Source organism: Periplaneta americana, chromosome 17, assembly GCF_040183065.1.
Source record: "Periplaneta americana isolate PAMFEO1 chromosome 17, P.americana_PAMFEO1_priV1, whole genome shotgun sequence".
NCBI classification, from domain to species: domain Eukaryota; kingdom Metazoa; phylum Arthropoda; class Insecta; order Blattodea; family Blattidae; genus Periplaneta; species Periplaneta americana.
In genome coordinates, this window is record NC_091133.1 from 192,915 (window position 1) to 216,749 (window position 23,835).

Consider the following 23,835-nt stretch of genomic DNA (forward strand, 5'->3'; position numbering starts at 1 on the left):
CCCTCAAAACAGGATGTACAGTGGCTCCACTTACGTGGTACAGTATTTATGGTGAGATTAGGTATAATAATAAATTGTGTTCAGTTTCTGAGACAATAAGGATTCAGTAACATGAATTATGTTTATGTTCCTGAATTTTGTAGTTACATAAGAGATTCTCACAAGCCTGTAAATTAACCCAGATGTCCCTGAATTATTTTTTTTCGAAACTTCGAAAGACAATGTGTATATTGTTCCTAAGTATCCTTAGGAATGTCCACGCCTGTGGAGTAACGGTCAACGCGTCTGGCCGCGAAACCAGGTGGCCTGGGTTCGAATCTCGGTCGGGGCAAGTTACCTGGTTGAAGTTTTTTCCCTCAACCCAATACGAGCAAATGCTGGGTAACTTTCGGTGCTGGAACCTGGACTCATTTCACCGGCATTATCACCTTCATTTCATACAGCGTCGTAAAATAACCTAATAACCCAACTCCTTAGGAATGGAAAGGTATGTGTTTTAAGTCATAACCTTTCTAGGTTATACTATGACTACAATATCATAGGAAATGTCAAAACATAAATACTAAAAATAACAACATTTAGGGGCCCAATCTTGTTAAAACTTTAGATATCATTGCACACAATTAGTATTTATTTACAAATGATATGTTGGAATACCACAAAACAGAAACAATTGAGAAAATGCAGACATAAATAAATGTCACAAAGTATAGCATGAATTAACTGTGGATATCTAGTCACTCATGTTTATCGCTAATTCAGTCACTTGTTTTTTCACTAATCCAATAACTAATGTTTTTTCACCAATCACTTCACTTGGTGTGAAAACACAAAACAACTGACATCGAGGAGTAGATCATAATTTAAGCACATTTTGGTTAGTTTTTTTCTGGCATATCACATATATTGTTGATAGTCATGCCTTTTACAATACATCGACACTCAGCTGAATTACAAGCAAATGATGTATACGTGGATTGCCTTCTACACCCGAATCTTCATCAGTCAAATCATCTTTTGCATTAAGAGGTGGCAAAAGTGCGACATCTATACCACTGCTTGGAACAGTTTCACTACTTTCCAATATTTAATGCAGTGTAATCCTTCTCCTGCAAACATAAAGAAAATACCACATCATTCTCACGTTTTTCCAGAAGAACTCTAAAAAAATATATTTTTATTTCAAGTTATGAATGTAAGGTCATGCAAATTCAACATATGCCTTTCTGAAATCTTTGAATAACTGATGTACTGTGGCCTTATTCTCCTACTTATTCTCCAAAATCTGGCGAATACAAAAAGCTTATCAATAGTCGATTTATTACGCCTAAAACCACACTGATGGTCCCCAATAATTTTATCTGCATAAGGAGTTAATCCTTTCAAAGAATATTGGATAAAATTTAGTGTGACGTCAACTAAAGTGATATTCCTCTAATCATAATCATAATCTTTTATTACATCCACTGATCATATACATGATATGGGACATGTCATATTTACACACTAATAATTAATTACATAATATACATAAAAGTAATAACTATAATTAAATTCAACACAAATACAAATATAAAAAAACTTGGAACTTGATTGAAGAAAACTACAGGTTGGTCGATTTCGGCTATAACTCCCGTTTGCAGTATGTCTTGAAGTCAGGAATCTGTTTCAACCATCGCGTCTTTCATGGGAAGACATCCTTCTCGAAGTCAGGATCTGGAAAAGGAGAAGTAAAGTTTTTTGTAGTAAGGCGTTCTTCTTCTATTCAGTTATGACAATTTTCAATAAATTCGTTCATACTGTAAAATCAGTTTTTGATTAAAATATTATAAAGAGCTTTCTTAAATTTGTGATGTGCAGATACTTCTTTAAGATAATTTGGTAGGCTGTTGTACATAAGAAGACCAGCATGAATGAAACTGTTTTTATATAGAGTTGTGTTAAAACTGTCAATAAAAATATTATCTTTATTTCTTGTATTGTACTGGTGTGTGTCTGAATTTGTAGGAAAGCTATGAAATTATATTTGATAAAATTTAAGGTTTAATAAATATAAATACAGGGTAATGGCAAGATATGTAATTTTTTGAAAAATGGTCTGCAGCTGGTAGTTTGAGACACTTGAACTATGGCTCTAATAGCTCTGTTGTTTAGTTTAAATATTTGGATTTCATGGGTGAATTACCCCAAAAGATTATACCATACGTTAGGATAGAGTTAAATTATGCAAAGTACAATGTGTGAGCAGATTCAATAGATGATGCTCTTATTAGTAATCGCAAGGCAAAGCAAATTTTACTTAATTTCTTCTCTAGTTCCTGAAGGTGTACGGACCATTTTACAGTAAATGTTTATCTAGCCATATACCAAGAAATTTTGTATTGTTAGAATATTGAATTGTTTCATTTTTATACTCTATGACCGGCCACTCAGAATTGTTATTTTGTGAACGATGAAAAGAGATGGCATTGTGTATAGTTACTACAGTTAGTCTTGTTTTCCGTAAATATGAATGTACTCCGTTCATTGTTCTGGTATAATTTCCTTTTCCCAAATAGCAAGTAGACATACAAACTTATAAATTTCGCTAGACAATGCGCTTCCACCCTCTTTAATTAATTTTGCTGGAATTTTATCGATACTGCAGACGTACTTTTTCACATCCTTCTATCGCAATTTCTACTTCAGGAAGTATGGCTTCGGATATAAATGGCTCAGTAGTTTGCATTTGAATTTCGTCGTAAGCATATGCACATTTAGTAGTTGCGCAAAATAGTTTTTTTTTTTTCCATCTGTTCAGGATTGAATGTGAGTCTGCAAGCAAGTCATTCTTCTCATCCTACTATTTGTTGCCACCTCATTCAAGTAATCTCTCCTTTTATTCCTAAGTATAGGACTTGCTTCCCATCTTTCATTGAAATAATATTATCTCTATTAGTCTGGGCTGGATCGTGTAAGAATTTCAATTTTGTCTGTTTCCTTCTTACTACTATCATATAACCATCTTCATCACACCACGGTTTCTTTTTCTTAGTTTCATAATAGCTTATGCTCTGATCAACTGCAATTTTGATTTTATCTCTGATACTTACCCCTATATTTTCAAAATCTGCCTTGCGATTTCGGGAAACATATACTTTTTTTTCGAATTTGCCTGCTGTCTCCTGCCCGAAGTGAGTTTAGTTCTGAACAAAATTGGAAAGAATAATCTAGAGACATGTCAGTTCATACGATGAAATAGTGTTTCAAAAATCACAACATTTCTGACGTAGCTAAAGCTGTTAAAAATATTATTATTATTATTATTATTATTATTATTATTATTATTATTATATATTTATTAATTTGTCCTACAGAATAATACCTATAATATTGACAATTAATATTTGAGGAGAAAAATTCGCTCTGGTACCGGGGATCGAACCCGGGTTCTTGGTTCTACGTACCAAGCGCTCTGACCACTGAGCTACGCCGAATTCTATCCACAGCACCGGATTAATTGTCAATATTACAGATATTATTCTGTAGGACAAATTAATAAATCTATAATATTCTCATAGCTGCAGTGCATATATCTGTACAGATTACTGTGCACGTAACTGCGGAATCTCGGCCAAACAGTCACTCAGCTGATTGCGCTCCTAGTATAATGGCAGTTGACATTGGACATATACGTCAACATATATGTGTAACTTGGAGTCAGGCCACTAAGGGAAATATTGAAGGAGGAGAATTCGATCCGGTGCTGTGGATTGAATTCAGCTTAGCTCAGTGGTCAGAGCGCTTGGTACGTAGAACCAAGGACCCGGATCCGCTCCCCTGTGCCGGAGCGAATTTTTCTCTTCAGTATTAATTGTTAAAAATATGATTTGACAAATTGTCGCTAAGTTGAGTTAGAGATAATGAGAATAATATAAAGTTTAACTCTGAACGCTATTCTGTTCATTCATGAGTAACCCCACCACCAAGTATTTCCAGGAAGATGGATAGGCAGAACAGAAAGTAGTGAATGGCCACCAAAATCCCCTGATCTGAACCCTTTAGATTTTTTCTTAGGGGGATAGTTGAAGTGAAGTATCTACCAAGACCGACGACCAGACCTGGAAGAGTTAAAGCGAAGAATTAGGGATGAAATGCAGCAGATGAGTTGACCAGTATTGCTAAGAACATTAAGCAGTTTCAAATACAGATTTATGCATTGTTTGGCAATAAATGACAGTTTGAGCACTTTTGTGAACTGAAATAAACACGTGATACAACGCAACAGTGCTAATTTTGGTTTTATTGAATTACTATTGCAGTTAAAGTTCAATGGTGCATATTATCCTACAATATGTTTTTTTTTTTTATAAATTTAAATAATATTACCCATGGAATCAGGGAAGAATATTGAAAGAATCAAGTTTAAAATGCATGTTCAGGAAAGATGCATGAATAGTTTGTGCCTACATGTTGCACCGTTTTGAACGTAATTTTCTCTGCGTATATATATTAATTAGTATTAAATATCAAATTTGAACGCATTTTTTGAATGCGTAAAGTTGAACCGAGTAGTGCCCAAGAATTAACTCTATTTTTTTAGCGTCTCTCTTAAAGGACCTCTCGCAGCTAACACGACAGTGCATCTCTGGAGCAGTGAGCTCTATTCATTTGCCACGACACCACATTCACGGCAGCATTGATCTTTTTCGTTCTTGTGAGTTAAGGCGGCGTCAATAATTAAGCTTACACTTTCCGTAGATAGTTCGGATTTGTTTCGTAGGATTACAATTGTGGAGGAGGTAAGTTGCAGTTTTTACCTTGATCATATATAAGTCAACTTAAAGTTATGGAGAATAACCACTCCACGATTTTCGAACTTTGTTTTTTTTTTCTTTTCATAATTCTACGATTCTATGTTCGTTTAACGAAAGATAATAGAAAAAAACTTTCGGAAACACATAATTTTAACTCAAAACTGACAACATAACCTTAACTAACACTAACCCAAGCAAAACTTTGCTAACCTAACATTACTAGGTTAGCTTAGTTTTGTTTGGATTAGTTAAGGCTAGGTTAGGTTACGTTACGTTATGTGATGTTAGTTTAGTTTTACTTGGGTTGGGATTAGTTAAGATTGGGTTAGCTGAGGTTGTGATGGGTTATATTTGGTGAGAGTCAAAATTATATGATTCCGCAAGTTTATATTACCTTTCCTAAATCCAGCATAAAATCGTTTTTTGTGAAAAAAAAAGTTCGAAAATGGTGGAATGGCCGTTCTACTACAAGTAATTACTTGCTGAATTAGTCATTAAACCCAGAATAATTATATAGAGATGAAATTACTGGAGATTCAATTATTTCATGCTACTGTACAATAAGATAATTGTTTACCAGAAGCCATGTCTGAACTAGTCTGAGTCACTGGGCAAGTGTCTAGTGGGCCGTGTCTCAAAGCTGAATTCTATACTACACACTAGTGACTAGCACTAGCTGACTTGTAAACAACACACTAGACAGCTTTGAATATGTATGCTGGAATCATGACCTTCCTCATAGACTATCTTTCTCAAAGCCATGAAATTACGGTATAGCACTAAATTAAGAAGGCAGTGTCCTAATCCAGTTTAATTGCGTTATATTTTGAAAATTGGAATTCTTTGTTTATAAACAGTTTTCCAGGGGCCTGTTTCTCAAAAATACTAGTTTAATATTCACCACTTACCAGAATATATTTCACCAGCTCTATTAGATTCTGTTTCTCAAACTATTTTACCAGCCTAGTAACTTGTGACAATTTTTCACTAGTCACATGATCTCTTTCACTAGTCAGCTGATTGAGTTCATTTCTTTATAGTCATTGGTAGGTAGTGTTATTTGAGGTTAGAAAGCTAAGTTATTTGTGTTTAGGTTTTGATTTCTCTTTTCGGTTGAAATTCCATCAATTGGAAGCAAATTAACTATACTCAATATGATTAATGAATCAAAGCATATATTATTCGGTGCTTTTGCAAGCATATAAACAAAAAATGATAAAGTAAACCAATGGAGAAACAATTTTATAATGTGTGAGGCTATGAAACAGTTACCTCAGAACAAAGTTTATGCATACGTTAGGGACAACATTAAGAAAGCAACTTTGATAAGTACCAATTCAGGTTAATAGTATCATAATATGAACATATCATGTAGTTAGTGAATATATTGCCCACATGAATGCCACTTATGACTTGATGAAAAATTCGCAATTTTTTTCGGTTTTACATTTGATCTATTCATAAATTAGTGTCGTTTTATATTTAATTTGTAGACTGAAGTTGACAATGTCAGAAGAACTGGCAGTGGAGGAGGAAAGCCAGCAAAAATTACTGCAGTTGATGAATTGGTATTGGAATATTAGGAAAAAATTCTGCAAGTGTTGCTGGCCTAGGACAGAGGCATTGGAAAATAATCAACAATTTGCATTTGAAGCTTTGTTGATAATTCATGACTTCTATTTGTTTATCCTGTTATGGCAGGTCCCACTATATTTAACAACTATCCAAGCTTTTCAGCACTTTACCTAAACTGTTCATTATATTTAAACAATGCTCCAATAAAGGAATAATAATTTTGTCTTCTCTATATCGTTTTAGCTCTTATCACAACAACTTAATCACTTCAATCGGAATCACTAAATCACATAAGCTTATATTTAAAAAAATAATTACAACATTTTGTTTGGATTATCTGAGAGAGCGTTGTCTTTGGTAACTGATAATATAGAAATCACCAGTCTTTAGAGTCTTGTAGGAATATATCCGTTGAATACTAGTATAATCAACTAGATTAGCATTTTGAGAAACAGAATCACTTATGAACTGGTAAAATCGACTAATATTACTAGTCTGTGAACTGGTAACTACTACTTTACCCTTGTAGTTTCTAGAAACACAGACTTGTAAAATAAACTAATATTACTACTGTACAGACTAATAATACTAGTCCATGAGTTTTGAGAAACAGGCCCCAATAAACAGTTCAAGAAACTTAATACTCAGGTTCATGAACTGAATGGTAATTTCCTGAAATACTAGAAAAGGAACGTAGAAAGATGTAGAAATTGTAAAAGATGTTCAAAAGATGTCTATGAAAATTACGTTTGCCTATCAACAATCGAAATAAATGTGGAAAAGATTTGGGGCTGAAATATTACAATATTTAAAAAATGTAACGCAGATACCAACAATGTCAATGTTCCAAGTTAACGTGTTATTCAAGATTGAACTCACATTTTATTTCCAAAGCATCATCAGACTTCATAACCCCCAATTGTTAATGAGGTATCCATGTTTGTTTAGTATACAAGTCAACAATCAAGCAAGCATTTTCGTTTACTAGCTATTACGGGCTTGATTGCTATGCACTACGTAGCTTTGGATCGTAACTTCTGATGTCACATCTGGCTATTTAGTCAACAATCTAATTCACTTCAGCTGAAATTGTAGCTTTGAGACACGGCCTAAGTTAGTGTGCAATGTGAATGCATCGCAGCAATTTGTAATAACTGTTTCTCAACAGCACAGTTCCTGTAATCACTGTCAGTTACATAACCTTTTATTTCAGTTGTGATGGATGTGATCAAATTGGAACCTGCAGTTGATCTGCTGGACTTACAACTCCATGATAGCACATGGGAAATGGAAGAAAATGATCCTTTATCAGAGGTAACTGAAAAGTCTTAGAATATATTTTGTTTATTTGTTTGTCCAACAGTGCCAGAAAAACACTCATTTCAACATTTCACACTTTATATCCAGTAGACTAATTAGATTCCCATGCTGTTGCTGTTTGATATAAGGCGTCATGAATAGTTGTTGCATTATGAAGTGTGCGTTGGTTCTCCTCTCGTCATGGGAAGAAATTTTACAGGAAGATCAGCTAGCCTGTGTGACCAGCACTCATCCTGCATCACGATCAAGTAATGCAGAGACACAGTTATTAATGTAATTCTGTCCATAGCTCCACTGTGGTTCTGTTTGGCACCTCTATAACAAACTTAGATGAATCTTGGATTTTGTGTGAGAGAGATTTTGGTCTGTACCTCATAACGTTTTGTTCTGTATTATAATTTCTAAGGCATAATTACAAGATCATTCAGACCACCAATAAGAGTAATTTATTTCTGAAACTAGTGCATGAAAATTTCCGAGACAAAAATATTTATTACTGAACCACATATGAACTTTCACTTGAGCTTGATTTCATCAGTCATCTCTAACAGGAAGTAGGGTCAGTGGCGTATCACTTTAAAATTTCAAATGTGAGTCGGGGTCAAATAAGATAGCATTTGATAGAGCTCTTCAAAACAAACAACTTTCATAGGAAACGTTTTTATTTATTCCAACTCTTTCAATGAGAAAACGTACGAAAAGGCAATGGGTGATTCTAATCACCCGTAAGTCATTTATTTCGGAAACTAGTGTATGAAAATTTTCGAGACAAAAATATTTATAACTAAACCACATGTGAACTTTCACTAGAACTTGATTTCATCAATCAGCTCTAAGAGGAAGTAGGGTCTTTCACTAGAACTTGATTTCATCAATCAGCTCTAAGAGGAAGTAGGGTCAGTGGCGTATCATTTTAAAATTTGAAATGAGAGTCGGGTAAAATGGGGTACCATTTGATGGAGCTTTTCAAAGCAAACAACTTTCATACGAAACGTTTTTATTGATTGCTACTCTTTCAATGGGAAAATGTACGAAAAGACAATGGGTGATTCTGATCACCCATAAGTCATTTATTTCGGTAACTAGTGTATGAAAATTTTCGAGACAAAAATATTTATAACTAAACCACATGTGAACTGTCACTAGAACTTGATTTCATCAATCAGCTCTAACAGGAAGTGGGTTCAGTGGCGTATCACTTTAAAATTTCAAATGAGAGTCGGGTCAAGTACGGTACCATTTGATGGAGCTCTTCAAAACAAACAACTTTCATATGAAACGTTTTTATTGATTCCTACTCTTTCAATGAGAAAATATACGAAAAGGCAATGCGTGATTTGGTTCACCCGTAAGTCATTTATTTCGGAAACTAGTGTATGAAAATTTTTGAGACAAAAATATTTATAACTAAACCACATGCGAACTTTCACTTGAACTTGGTTTCATCAATCAGCTCTTAACAGGAAGTAGGGTCAGTGGCGTATCACTTTAAAATTTCAAATTAGAGTCGAGGTCAAATAGGATACCATTTGATAGAGCTCTTCAAAACAAACAACTTTCATAGGAAACGTTTTATTGATTCCAACTCTTTCAATGAGAAAACGTACGAAAAGGCAATGGGTGATTCTGATCACATGTAAGTAATTTATTTCGGAAACTAGTGTATGAAAATTTTTGAGACAAAAATATTTAGAACTAAACCACATGCGAACTTTCACTAGAACTTGATTTCATCAATCAGCTCTAGCAGGAAGTGGTGGCAGTGGCGTATCACATTAAAATTTCAAATGGATGTCGGGGTCAAAAAGGATACCATTTGATGGAGCTCTTCAAAACAAACAACTTTCATAGGAAACGTTTTTATTAATTCCTATTCTGTCAGTCACTTGATCACTCCGAAGTATTAGTAGTCACTGACAGTGTTAGAAGAAGAGTACAGGTGTGTGCTGCTTAGAACGGCAGATAGTTTGAAAATTTATAAAAAAATAATGGAATTGTCAAGCCTTTCAGTAACATGTTGACATTAATTATCTTGTTTACATGGGACCCCGAGTCCATTTGAAATTTTAAAGTGATACGCCACTGACCCTACATTCTGTTAGAGCTGATTGATGAAATCAAGTTCAAGTGAAAGTTCGCATGTGGTTTAGTTATAAATATTTTTGTCTCGAAAATTTTCATGCACTAGTTTCCGAAATAAATTACTGTTACAGGTGGTCTGAATCACCCTGTATATTCAGCCGAGGTGCTTTCTGATGTGATGTCCTACAACAGTAACCTTCTCTCACTCACTTGATCGGTATTTATGGAGCACCTGCTACCACTTATTGGCGAGGAAAACTGTAATCTTAATTTGAATAATTTCGTGTAATCTTAATTGATATGATATGATATATATTTGCCATTAAGTACTTTCTTCCGGTGAGATGGCGCTTCACATATTTGTATACAGTGCCATCCACCTTATTACATAGTAAATTTATGCAAGTCATAACTTACTTTTGTCTCTTCCACTTATGTTCTCTTTAAATGTATCTTGTCACCTCTCCTTCACCGGCCTATCCATCTATATTTCCCCACTTCTCCACTACTGATCCCCACACTTATATCCTCCCCTCACTTCACTTCTCTTCCTATTGATATCCTTGTCCCACCCCTACTATTTTCTTGTATTTTCCCCCACTACTTCCCCACTACACCAACTACTTAAATCGTAATGTTTCTTTTTACTATTTGCCTTTATTCCTTCATCAGTGCTCCCTGGATCCGTTCCATTTTTCTTCACTTGCCTTGGCGTTGTTTTCCCCTCACTTTGCAACTCACGTACTCGCCTTGGAATCGCCTCACAATGCTGATTGCAGGAATTTTGATGTGTTTGTAGTTTTCTGCTACGTGTTGATATTTCCTCCTCAGAATATGACGTCATAGGCTTTACTCGATCGCTTGCAGTTGCTTCGTTCCGCATTCCATGTCTTTCTGATGAACTCCATGTCGTGCTTGCCTTGCTATTTTCATGAATGTTGTCCGAGCTGATATCATTTCCAATGCTCCTCGACACGAATCCCCTAATTTTCTCCTTCAGGACTCTCCTATTCCTCTCCATTTCTTCCGAACCTACTACCGGCTCCTTGATGCTTTCGAGACATTCTTCTACACTAAAGATCAAATTGATAATCTTTAATTTATCAGCACACAGTCTTGCAAATTGACCACTTTTCCTAGCTTCTTTCAGGAAAGGGACCAAAACTCGTCTTCTGCTCCTTACTTCATAACTCCAATCATTGTCCATTCTTATGGAAGTGTTCCCTAGCAACCTTCTGTTTCTCACGATCTTATCCTTCGTTGTCATGCTCTTGAATTTCACTAGTATAGGCCTAACTTGATCTGGATTGCGATTTCGATTTCTTCTCCCTATTCTAAATATATCCACAATTTGTCCGTCGCTCAAATCCACTCCAAAACACTCCCAGCACACTCCTGTTATCTTCTCGTATGTTTCACCACTAGCTTCCTTTTCCTTTTCTTCTACTCCAAAAAATATCAAGTTCTTTCTCCTCTTTTGCTCCTCTAAGTGCTCCCATTTGCTTTTCAAACCTTCATTTTCGTGTTGGATTACGTCAAAGTTCTTCCTCATCTCCGCTATGGTCTCCTTCAATGCTACTAAATCTTGTTTCATTTCACTATACTCCATTTCACTTTGGCTTCTTTCACTTATTACACAGGCCAATGCCTCTGCTACGTTTACTTCTACTGACTTGCACAAATGAACCTCCACACTCAGCTGCTTGCTTAAGGCTGTGATCTTAATTGAATTAAACATGTGGAAAGCTTACAATCACATTGACTTGAGAACGGCTTCTGTTATTGACGTGCTCGTTATGATACAAGTTAGCTAGTAGTTGTAATCGACAAGGATGTTTGAAATCCTAAATTAATTTGGAAATTATTAAATATGCTCTAACATCATAAAATAGCCAAATGTAAATAGCTATGAAATAAGGACAAAGTTCAACAGTTAGCAAGCATTACCCAAATTATTTCTTCATGCGTGCCAACATTGATACAGGTGGAAATATATAAGAAAGAGCACAAGTTATAAAATACATTTTCTACTTACCTTCTGAATCAATGTCTAGAAAAATTATTGTTAGTAATGTTGCCTCTGTCACTGGTACAGTTTTATAACATTTTAAATGCAGGTATTTATAAATAACTGTATTCGAATTTTTTTTATAATTCCCTTTATTATACAAGAAATAGCTATTTATTTATACTATGCTCAACCCAATATGAGCGAATGCTAGGTAAGTTTCAGTGCTGGACCTCAGTCTCATTTCATCAGCATTATCAACTTCATCTCATTGAGATCTAAATAACCTAAGATGTTGATAAAGCGTCGTAAAAAGTAAATTTAATGTTATACTGTTGTATATATTTCTATTACAGGAGATATTATTTCATTGATATTCTTAACCAAAATGATTTTCTGACTTTTGAGAGGAAGAAGCTTGCAGTGTTCAATTTGAGATGAATCACAATATTGCCACTAGCTTTCTGAAAGTCAAAACAAATGTAAACCATATGATGGGTATCAATGGGATTGCGTATTTACTATGTATTGTATAATCGTACTTAGGTAATGTCGTGAGTAATAAAATGTAATAATATTGGGGAAGAGATTTGCAGACGTTTTCTAGAATATAAATAATATTTTTATACTTGTTACACTGTGTAATTTATTTTTGACAGTAATACCTGCCATATGCCAGTGTCCCTGTTCCTATTTTATCTTCAATTTCCTTCTCTAATTTGTCGCCTGTGTTGAAAGTTAGTCAATGACTACCACGTAGAACCACATTTGTGGCTGTTTCACAGCAAGTCATCTTTAAAATACCTAATAAAATTATTCACGATGTGTTTTTGTTCTGTAGGAAGGGAATTCATCGCATCTGGAAGTGACGGACATGAAGACAGAATGCGTGGACCAGAGTTACGATGTCAAACCAGAGATAAAGGTTGAAGATCCCACACTAGAGCCTTTTAGCTTTGCTGCGGTGAAAACTGAAGTAGACGTAAGTGGTTCAATGACAATATCCATATATCGTATGCATTTCAAATTATAGTGTATAGGGAATTAATATTTCCGTGAGAAATCTATGTATAAAAAATTTAAACTGTAATTTCATGTAGGTGGTCGTGTGTAAGAAATTAGTTAGCTTTGTAGAAAAGAAGACTATATAGCACTGGTCTGCATCGGACATTTTCGCTCGAGCACCAAGTAGTTCATAGCATAATCCGATAGGCAGTGCACATGCATGATGGGTAAAATTGTCACGAGCGATAAATCCTCGAACAGTATAAGCCAAGTGTTAGATATTCGTTCTTGTTACAATGATGAACTGTGTAGTAATATCATAGATGTTTATCATTTCAAAAGTTTGCAATGTTTAACTAACCTCTCCATAGTACAACTACAAAACTTGCTTTAAAATGTAATATAAATGCTGTAGGTAAATGTTTTTTTTTTTTCCACACAGGAGTGATTTTGTTTTTGCCACATGTGATAGATGTTATTGGATGTAAATGTAATTATAAACGGAGAACACAATCACGATAATGCAAGAACTGTATCAAGTTTTCTAGTAATACTAATAATAATAATAATAATAATAATAATAATAATAATAATTAGTGTATCAATCTTTGCGTCTGTAACAGTTGTGCAGCATGATTATTCGTTTTATTATATTTTCTGTGACGTTATCTCTGTACTAATATTGTTATTAATCATCTGCTATATCAGTAATATTTTGTAAAACGTTTCTACATTGTCACAGTATATAGGCGGAATGCTATATATGGACCTATCATATTATATATGTGGTAAATCAAATATTGAATAGTTATTAATTAGCAATAATAACTGTATATCGAAGTTCTTCATACTATTTTATTTATAACTTCATGTTCCTGTTTTGGTACGTTCCAGTAAATGTTTGTCATAAACTCAGATAATAAAGCCTTATTTTTACCGTGTGAGCAAAACACATGTGTATTTTATCTGTCGCCTTCCATACAAGCTAAGACATGTCGGTGAGATGACCTTGTACTGTGCTTCTATTTATTATGAACGTATCACGACCGATCATATCTCACTCGAGGGTGCGACACTCGACCGAGTTCAAGCGAATGATTTAACTCCAATGCAGCACTCTGCTAGATACTGATTACTGCCTACTAAAATTCTGTTTTATGGCATTAATCTTTAAATAAAGGAATTATACAAAATAAAAAGCAGAATCTCAGTCATTAAAGTAATCCAGACTCACTGTCCGACTGCGGTTCTGTTTGGCACCTCAATATGAAACTTAGATGAATCTTGGATTTCATGTCAGAAATTTCCTGTCTACCACATAACATTTTGTTTTGAATTATAATAATTTCTAGGCATTTTCGGACCGTGTGTTTTCAATAATGGGAAATGTTCGGACTGATGATCGTAATAGGTTGTTGTAGATGTAGTTTAAGCAGAAATACAATGTAAATTCAACTTCCTGTCTGAATTTTATGTCTATGTCCTGTCTAAACTCTTGCTTATTAATGCTCCAAAATCAAATATGCGTATAAGTTTCAGGGTTGATTTCTAAAACGAGGTCTAGACCATGGCCATGGCTTTAAACCGCGTTTGGATTTATAAAACGAGGTCTTTCATTTTTCTGAGGCATGGCTCGAAACCATGGTCTGAAACAGAGACCATGGCTGGGGCAGGTTTAAAACCATGGCTTCTTGTATACAAGATGGAGGAAGTAGATCAGCTGGATGACTATGAAAGGAAAATTTGTGATTACAAATATTAAATCTCGGATTAGAGTGATGAGAGACAGGAATAATCCCTTGTAACTATATAACGACGATAATTTCATGCAAATATTTTCGATTTTTGTAAGAATCGACGCAAAATTTAGCAAGAATTCTAAATAATAATCTGCAACGAAATGCAAGAGGCGCCAGGTTGACAAGTTCTTTACACCTTCTTGTTGCTTTGAGGGAAGTAAGATATAGGCCAACAATTTTATACTAATTACTCCTTTATGACTATAAGACGATGCAAGTTAACTCTTAGTCTTTACAGTAGTTCTGGACATTTTATTTAATACTCGAATATGATGTGGGCCTACACGAATATGTATGAAGCAAGCGTGATTTTGTCTTCTTATTATAAGTTTTATGTTACTGGGGCTTCCCACGCAGTAGGCCTATTATATGTGAAACTAGAACCATATAATATTTTAGTATCAATTGCAACTTTAATCCAGTTCATATTTAGGTTATTGATTCGTTAGACCCGGGTTTTCAGGTAGTTAATGTTGGCAGTAGCTGTGAACAAATGATAAACTACAACATAAACGTTCGAATTGTGCTAATTATTTAGTAAATATAATTCTGGTACCAAAAAATCAGTTCCCTATAATTAATGCTAGTATTTTAAACGCACATATATTCTCTAAATTAGCAAATATAACAATACCTTAGCTGAGAACAAAAGAATGTTACTGGAATTCAATAAAAATATTAATCCCGATGTTCATTTCTTTCTAATATCGAATGTTCACAAGAATAAAAATGGATTCTTAGCTGCGTTGCCATATATAAAACACACGAACCTCTGTTTCTTCTCAAGCCGCGTCTCGACATCGTTTTAGAAATCACATAAGGGTTCAGACCTCGATCGCGGTTTAAAAGCCGAGGTTTGGAACCACGATTTCGTCCGTGTTTTAGAAATCGACCCTCAGTGCTAAGAAAGAAACAGTTGCCATTGGAGATATTTATATGTATGTATTGCTGTGACATAAACCTTTGCTCATTGTAGCACTAAGTTTTTTTAGTTCGTCAATCTATATAGAATGGAAGTAATATTAAATAGCCTACGGTGGGTACAATCTGGAATGTGTCTGGGAATGTCAAAATCTGTCCCTTGTATTGTTGACAAGCTTTCTCAGGTTTCATACCTCAGTTCATTTCGAGTTATGAATCTTATGAGTCCACAGCAACAATCTGTACTACAAATTAATTTGCAAGTGTGGTGGAGAAACTTTCATTATCTGCCAAAAACGTGTTTGAAAGTCTGCATTTTGAGTTAATGAAAGTCTGAAACACATTAATGTATCAATATACTGTATGAACTTTTCATAGTTCATTTACTTCAAATATTCTTGCACATTCTGGTTATGTATTTTGTAGGCCATTTGTAATAATAATAATAATAATAATAATAATAATAATAATAATAATAATAATAATAATAATAATAATGATTTATTTTAGCTTGCAGAGTTAAGGCCATAAGGCCTTCTCTTCCACTCAACCAGCAAAAAGTATGCATACGTATGTATCAACTTACAAACAATTCAACAATTTGATTTAGATAAGAGCTACTTGTATACAAGAGTTATTTACGAATTAAACAACAAAATACTATGAACTATTAATTAAACACTGAAATACAAACTATGTAGCAGAATTAAGCTAAAATACATAGAATGTTAATATATTTCAGATAATGTTAGATAATAGAAAGAGATTATTATAAGACAATTTTGAAAATACAGCACTATCAGGATGCATGTCTAAAGGAAGGAGTAACAATGTAGACAGTGATAGTTTAAGTCAGTATGATTGGAGTGAAATGCTAAGAAGGTTATCTTTTAAGCTGCTTTTAAAAGTGATTATTGTCTTGCAGCCCCTAATACTTCGTGACAGGGAATTCCATTGTCGCGAGGTGGATACTGTAAAAGATAATGAATAACGAGATATTCTATGAAGAGGTATACTTAACGCGCCACAGATAAGTGATATGGTATTTACGTCGTGGTTAGAGTATAGATAAGAGGAACGAGACGAAAGGTAATTTGGTGTTGAAGTGTGCAGAATTCGAAAGAGCAATGACAAGAAGTGTAAATTTCTACGTTCTTTAAGTCGGAGCCACGAAAGACTTGCGAAGGACGGTGATATGTGATCGTATCATCGGATGTTGCATACGTATCTGATGCACATATTCTGAACTCGCTGTAATTTGACTGACAGTTCAGAACTTAGGTCACTTAACCAAACGTCACAATAATCGAATGCGGCATTACTAGGGTTTGTACTAGGGTAAGTTTTAGTTGCTGGGGCAAGAAGTTTCTTAAGCGACTCAAACGGTGAATGCAGGAACAGATTTTTTTTATCGTTTCTTTAACTTGAAAATTCCAATTTAGATTATTATCGAAAAAGAAGCCAAGATTTTTTTACGGCAGATGAATTGAATCCTCTAGATTCAAAACCCCCTAAAGACCATTTTATTCATAATTTAGTTATGCCCACATTTTGCTTGCTAAGAATTAATTCTTATGATTTATATAGTTCGAATTCGAAAAGCCATTAAATTTAATGAGAAAGGTTTGTTAAAAGTCATTGTTAGGTTGCAAATTCTCTCTATTTGCCACCAGTTGCTGTCAAAATTCTTCAATTTGTGAAAATGGATATAGGGGGTTTTGAATCTATAGGATTCAATTTGTACATGACATGCACATATTTTCAAGGTTGAAATTTGATTCTAATGCCATACAATGCAGCCAAATAACCTGAATTTAAGGAAGGATGTATATGAATGCAATTCGGACGAACAAATTTTGGATTTTGTGTAAAAGTCTTTACAACATTACTGTAAAGTTAGATTTGATTCACTAGATTTGAAAAGTGAGATGTGTGTGACTTTGGAAATGAATGACCCATATGACCAGTTAATGCCCTCTTCAATATTTACTCACTTTTCCAGCAAGATTTGTTGGATGTGGACAGAGTTCAGCAGGAACTTAAAGCAGAAGTATCTTCAGAAGACGATGAAGAGTTGACTGAGAGGTGAGTGTACTGTGCTAGTTTTGCTTCTTCCATTCTTTCAGAACTTAATTTTGTAATGACGTAGTAAATAAATTTTATAATGTATGATAGTATTTTTCTTTCTACTATGTACCACAAAGTGTGTGAAATTTAATTTTAACAACTTCATCTAATATTTTATTTGCATTTGCAATTTTACTATAGCTTTTTTTTTATTTTTACTGTGCCAGTAACCACTAATTTGTTTACCTAATTTATTATTTATTTAATCTTCTTCTGTAAATTAAGCTTTTGAATAGGGAGAGTTTATAATGTCTAGCAAAATTTGAGAAGTCGTGTTTTTATAGATTAATGAAGTGTTATGAAATGGCTACATTATGACCTCTCAACTAATTCCGGTCAAAGCATTCACTATATGAAGTTTGAAAGTCACTGTCGCTGTCCAAACTTCTTTACCTTGTGCTTTATCACACATGCAGACTAAAAGATTCATCTGGTGAGATCTGAGCTATTTCGTGGAAGAGTGGAATAGGTACACAGTTCTCATAGCTGAAGCTAGATCACGTTGTGACCTTTTATCACGATTATTTCAATTGGCGCCTATGATATTAACAATAAGGAAATAACCCTTGATACTCCACTTTATATTTTTGCACTGACGCAAGTTTAGCACATCATATGAGGAGCCAGTGCTGATCTTGATCTTCATAATCGACACCAGCTTTCACAAACTCTGAAATAAATTTCCTACTAACTTTAGTTTGTACTCCCAACATAGACAGCAAAGTACTTCGAGATGATTCAAGCACGATCATTGTGAACTGGCATTCTTTTGAGATGACGATCTGTAAAATGTTAAATGTTATGTTCTATTTAACGACGCTCGCAACTGCCGAGGTTATATCAGCGTCGCTGGAGTGCCGGAATTTTGTCCCGCAGAAGTTCTTTTACATGCCAGTAAATCTACTAACATGAACCTGTCTCATGTTAGCACACTTAGGCCCAATTGTATAAAACTCCTTGACTAAAGATCAACTTTAATTGAAGATCTAAAAGTGAACCAAGTTCAGACACTTCTTCTATTGTATAAAACTTTTCTGCGATCAAATTACCTTGGTTCAAATGCAGTCTAAGTTCACGTAAAAAGGATTTGGCAACATCGCATAAACAGGTGAAATACGTGATGCGCGGACTATGTTATACAGGTTTGTTCAGTGTTGCCAATCTAGCGACTTTAACTCGTTTTCAACAACAATTTCTTTTAACTTTTATATTGCTTAAATAGGGATTTAATGACCTTTTTCGCACCCCATAGTGACAAAATTTAATCTTTCTTTGTTGATAATGAGAAATCTAGCGACTTTACAACTACTTTTTGGCGACTTTCCATATTACACTCTGTTGGAGACACTGTTTTTTTTTTTTTTTTTTTTTTTTTGCAATGTAACTAATGGCGTACAATCAGAAGAAGGTTGTCTGTTCTCCAAGTTGTTATCATGTTATGGTGTTTGATACTGCTAAACATAATAAAGCTTTATAAAACGGCAATTTTCGTTTAGTAATACAGTTAATTGAAAATTTATGAATGTACCTATCATATCCATTAATAATTAATGGTTGTTATAAACATAATATAATTATAGGTTATGTTATTTGATACTGCTGAACACGATAGAGCCTTATAAAATATAAGACTGTTTGTGTATTAAGGCAAGAAATTGAAAGAAATATATGTAAATGTACCTAACATATCTATTAATATTAATAATAATGGATATTTTATTTGCACAATCTGTCACTCGTATATTTCAAACAGAAAAGAAATAACTAAACTTGGATCATCTAACTTAATCGGAGAAATTTTTTCAGTCAAAGTTGACTTTAGTTTGAGACAAATTAATCTCAGATTATACTTTATACAACACAAAATTCCAAGTTCAGCTAAAGCAAGGATCTATTTAACCTCTGATCTTAGATTAAATGGCTTATACAATCGGGCCTTAAATGTCATCGATCTAGCCCGGGATCGAACTCGTAACCTTGGGCATAGAAGGCCAACATTTTAACATCTGCGCCAATCAGGTCGACTCTAAAATAGAAGAAGAAGAGTCCACACCCGTGGAGTAATGTGGAGTAACCAGGTGGCCCGGTTTTGATTCCCTGTCGGGGCAAGTTACCTGGTTGAGGTTTTTTCCGGGGTTTTCCCTCAACCCAATATGAGCAAATGCTGGGTAACTTTCGCTGCTGGACCCCAGACTCATTTCACCGGCATTATCACCTTCATTTCATTCTGACGCTAAATAACCTAAGCTGTTCATAAAGCATCCTAAAATAACCTACTCTAAAATAGAAGAAATATGAGAGAGAATATAATTATACTGACCCCCCCCCCCTACATGATTATAACTATGATATATTTAAGATCTACCATCTCAGAGTCATGTAAACTATCAGAATACTTACTAACTTGTACACACACAAAAACACAAACTAGGACACAGAAGAACAAGCTCCGGAAACAACTGTTTATAAAGATGATATCCAGAATTATGTAGTCTACAAAATGTATGATAAAAATGTATCAAATCAGAATTAAAAAAAATTGTGTTGTATTAAATTAATAAGTGAAATCAATAATATGTAACAAATAGTGTGGTATGGTCTATCCAATGTCATTTTCTGAATCAGCACTCCAAACAACACTAAGAGTCGATTTCTAAAACGAGGTCTAGATCATGGCCATGGCTCTAAACCGAGTTTGGATTTATAAAACGAGGTCTTTTTCATTTTTCTGAGCCACGGCTTGAAACCATGGTCTGAAGCAGAGACCACGGCTGGGGCAGGTTTATAACTACGGCTTCATGTATATAAGATGGAGGTAGGAGATCAGCTGGATGTTATCAAATGAACATTTGTGTCTTCCAATATTAAATCTCCTGATTAGATTGATGAGAGACAGGAATAATGCTTTGTAACTATATAACGACGATAATTTCAGGCGAATATTTCGATTTTCGAAGGAATCAACGCAAAATTTAGCAAGAATGCTAAATAATAATCTGCAACGAAATGCAAGAGGCAGCAGGTTGGCAATTTTTTCACAACTTTTCGTTGCTTTGGGGGAAGTAAGATATATTTTATATTAATTATACCTTTATGCCTATAAGACGATATAACTTAATTCTTAGTTTTTACAGTGGTTTTGGTCATTTTATTTAATACGCGAAATTGATGTGAGCCTATAAGAATATGAAGCAAACATGATTTTGTCTTCTTATTTTAAGTTTTATGTTACTGGGGCTTTGTACGTACTAAGTCTAGTATATGTGAAAATATATAGGACTACACTACATTTTAGTTTCAATTGAAATTTTAATCCATTTAATTCTTAGGTTATTAATTCCTTAGACCTGGGTTTTAGGTAGTTAATGTTGGTAGTAGATATGAACAAATGATAAACTACAACATGAACGCTCGATTTGTGCTAATTTTTTGGGCAATATCATTCTCGTACCTAAAAATCTGTTTACTATTAAATATTAAGTAATGCTAGTATTTTAAATGCACATATGTTTATTTTGTAAATTAGTAAATATAACAATACCTTACCTGAGAACAAAAGAATGTGAATCGATTCTTAGCTGCGTTGCCATATATAAAACCGACGAACCTCGGTTTCTTCTCAAGCTGCATCTCGACTTCGTTTTAGAAATCGCATAAGGATTCAGACCTCAATCGCGGTTGAAAAGCCGAGGTTTGGAACCACGATTTCGTCCGTCTTTTAGAAATCGACCCTAAATGAAATCTAAAAACCGACAAAAATATATTCGCCTGATAATTATCTGATATGTGTACATGTTATCTATACTAATAATAAATCTGTAGCCGAAATTTTTCTGGTAATTTTCGATTTTCCAAAAATAATTGGTCCTAACATATATAATTAACCACCCTGAAACCGAAAATCGCTTTTTTTTAATTTTTGTTTGTATGTCTGTCTGTATGTTTGTTACCTTTTCACGCGATAATGGCTGAACCGATTTCGATGAAAATTGGAATATAAATTAAGTTCGTTGTAACTTAGATTATAGGCTATATGGCATTCAAAATACGTTATTTAAAAGGGGGGTTATAAGGGGGCCTGAATTAAATAAATCGAAATATCTCGCTTATTATTGATTTTTATGAAAAATGTTACATAACAAATATTTCTTTAAAAATCATTTCCGATAAGGTTTATTCTTTGAAAAATTTTGATAGGACTGATATTTAATGAGATAAATGAGTTTTAAAATTAAAATAACTGCCTTCTAAGGCGGTGTATTGAAATAAAAAACAAATGACATCATCTATAAGGGGCCTTGGACACAACAATCGAAAGCTATGAAACATAGCCTACAGACAATGTTTCTGTGCTTGTATTAAGTAATATCAGAAGCTAAATTAACCGATTTGTATAATTAATTATTATTTCATCATTGGAAAGTGTAGTTTCTCTAGATGGACATAATGCTATAATGTTATTACAGTAACTTGTGAGTGAATTGAGGACAGGTAAGATTAAAATAGCTTCTTATGCACAGAAAACTTGATAGGTTATTCTGTATATTCATTTCCTGTATTTCTTATAATAATGTTTATGAACATATTCATTTTTATCTCAGAGAATTAACGAACAACGAGAGTGTATTGATTTAGTATGCAGTAATAGTATGTTAGATTAGCAATCCATTATTTTATAATTCAAATTTTAACTATGCTCAATTGAATCGTGTTAAAATACATAAAATACATATGCAATAAATGCAATGCAGAAAAATTGGGTAATGAGCCAAGCAGATTATGTTGCGCTGTTGTAAAAGTTGTTCCTCCTGAGATTCAAGAGCTCCCACAACAAATTAAAAACTTTCTAATTCGATTACATCCGTTATCAACACACTTTTTCATAATATAATATAGTATAATATAATATAATATAATATAATATAATATAATATAATATAATATAATATAATATAATATAATATAAACATAATAATAAATCTGTAGCCAAAATTTTTCTGTTAATTTTCGCTTTTCCAAAAGTAATTAGTAATAACAATTAAGAAACATGTTAAAGGAATTGTCATTGCGCCAATGAGTGGTCTCTGGATCAAAGTGATCGCATTTTAATATTTTAAATACAATTTAAATTAAGTAACATATTAAACGATTTATCCTTCTATCAAACACGAATGTTCCCTGGATCAAATGTCCTATTTTAATTATGTAATTACTTTATATTTATTTCTAACGGGTGCAGCGGAGCGCACGGGTATGGCTAGTCTATATTAATAATAAATCTGTAGCCAACATTTTTCTGATAATTTTTGATTTTCCAAAAGTAATTGGTGGTAACATGTATAATTAACCATCCTGAAACCGAAGATCGCTCTTTTGAAATTTTTGTTTGTATGTATGTATGTATGTCTGTCTGCCTGTCTGTCTGCCTAGATGTTTGTTACCTTTTCACGCGATAATGGCTGAACGGATTTCGATGAAAATTGGAATATAAATTAAGTTCGTTGTAACTTAGATTTTATGCTATATGGCATTCAAAATAATTTATTTAAAAGGGAGGTTATAAGGGGGCTGAATTAAATAAATAGAAATATCTCGCTTATTATTGATTTTTGTGAAAAATGTTATATAACAAATTTTCTTTTAAAAATGGTTTCCGATAAGTTTTATTCCATGCAGAATTTTGATAGGACCGATATTTAAGGATATGCAAGACTTTTAAAATAACAATACAATACATTTTCACCGCCGCCTCAGATTATAGCGTTGTTGTTCCTGCAGTAACTCCTGTGTGCAACATATAAAATTTTTGAGTAGGGAGAAAAAACACATTTATTCATTCCATGGCAATAGGAGATCGTGAATTCTTACATTTTCGAAAGAAAGAAAGAAATATGATTACATATCACTATATATGCTATATCACTATTTAAGTTATTTGAAGGGTTCAGAACCATAGTGGGCCAAGCGCCATTTACTGAAGACGTAGAAAACAAGGGTTAAAATTAAGTTATTACCATAATTCAATGAAACATATAGGAAGTAATATAAAGTATACACATTAAAACTAAAAGATATGTCAATCTTCATTAAACTATGATTGCATGTAATAACAAATAAGAAACATGTTAAAGGAATTGTCATTGCACCAAATGAGTGGTCTCTGGACCAAAATGATCGCAATTTAATTATTTAAATACAATTT

At 33.7% G+C, this 23,835-nt stretch overlaps 1 protein-coding gene across 4 annotated transcripts in view; it reads left to right on the top strand.

Moving 5' to 3' along the window:
• Positions 1-23,835, top strand: part of LOC138692655 (zinc finger protein 235-like) — a 73,550-nt gene that overhangs the window by 24,354 nt on the left and 25,361 nt on the right. For 2 of the 4 annotated variants that reach the window (XM_069815767.1, XM_069815763.1), the window contains exons 3-5: positions 7,585-7,685; positions 12,623-12,763; positions 17,509-17,591. In XM_069815767.1, the coding sequence (XP_069671868.1) occupies positions 7,585-7,685; positions 12,623-12,763; positions 17,509-17,591 (325 nt within the window). Of the gene's footprint in view, positions 1-4,589; positions 4,782-7,584; positions 7,686-7,799; positions 7,940-12,622; positions 12,764-17,508; positions 17,592-23,835 lie in introns of those variants that run through there. The other 2 variants (XM_069815764.1, XM_069815765.1) reach the window with 2 other exon arrangements.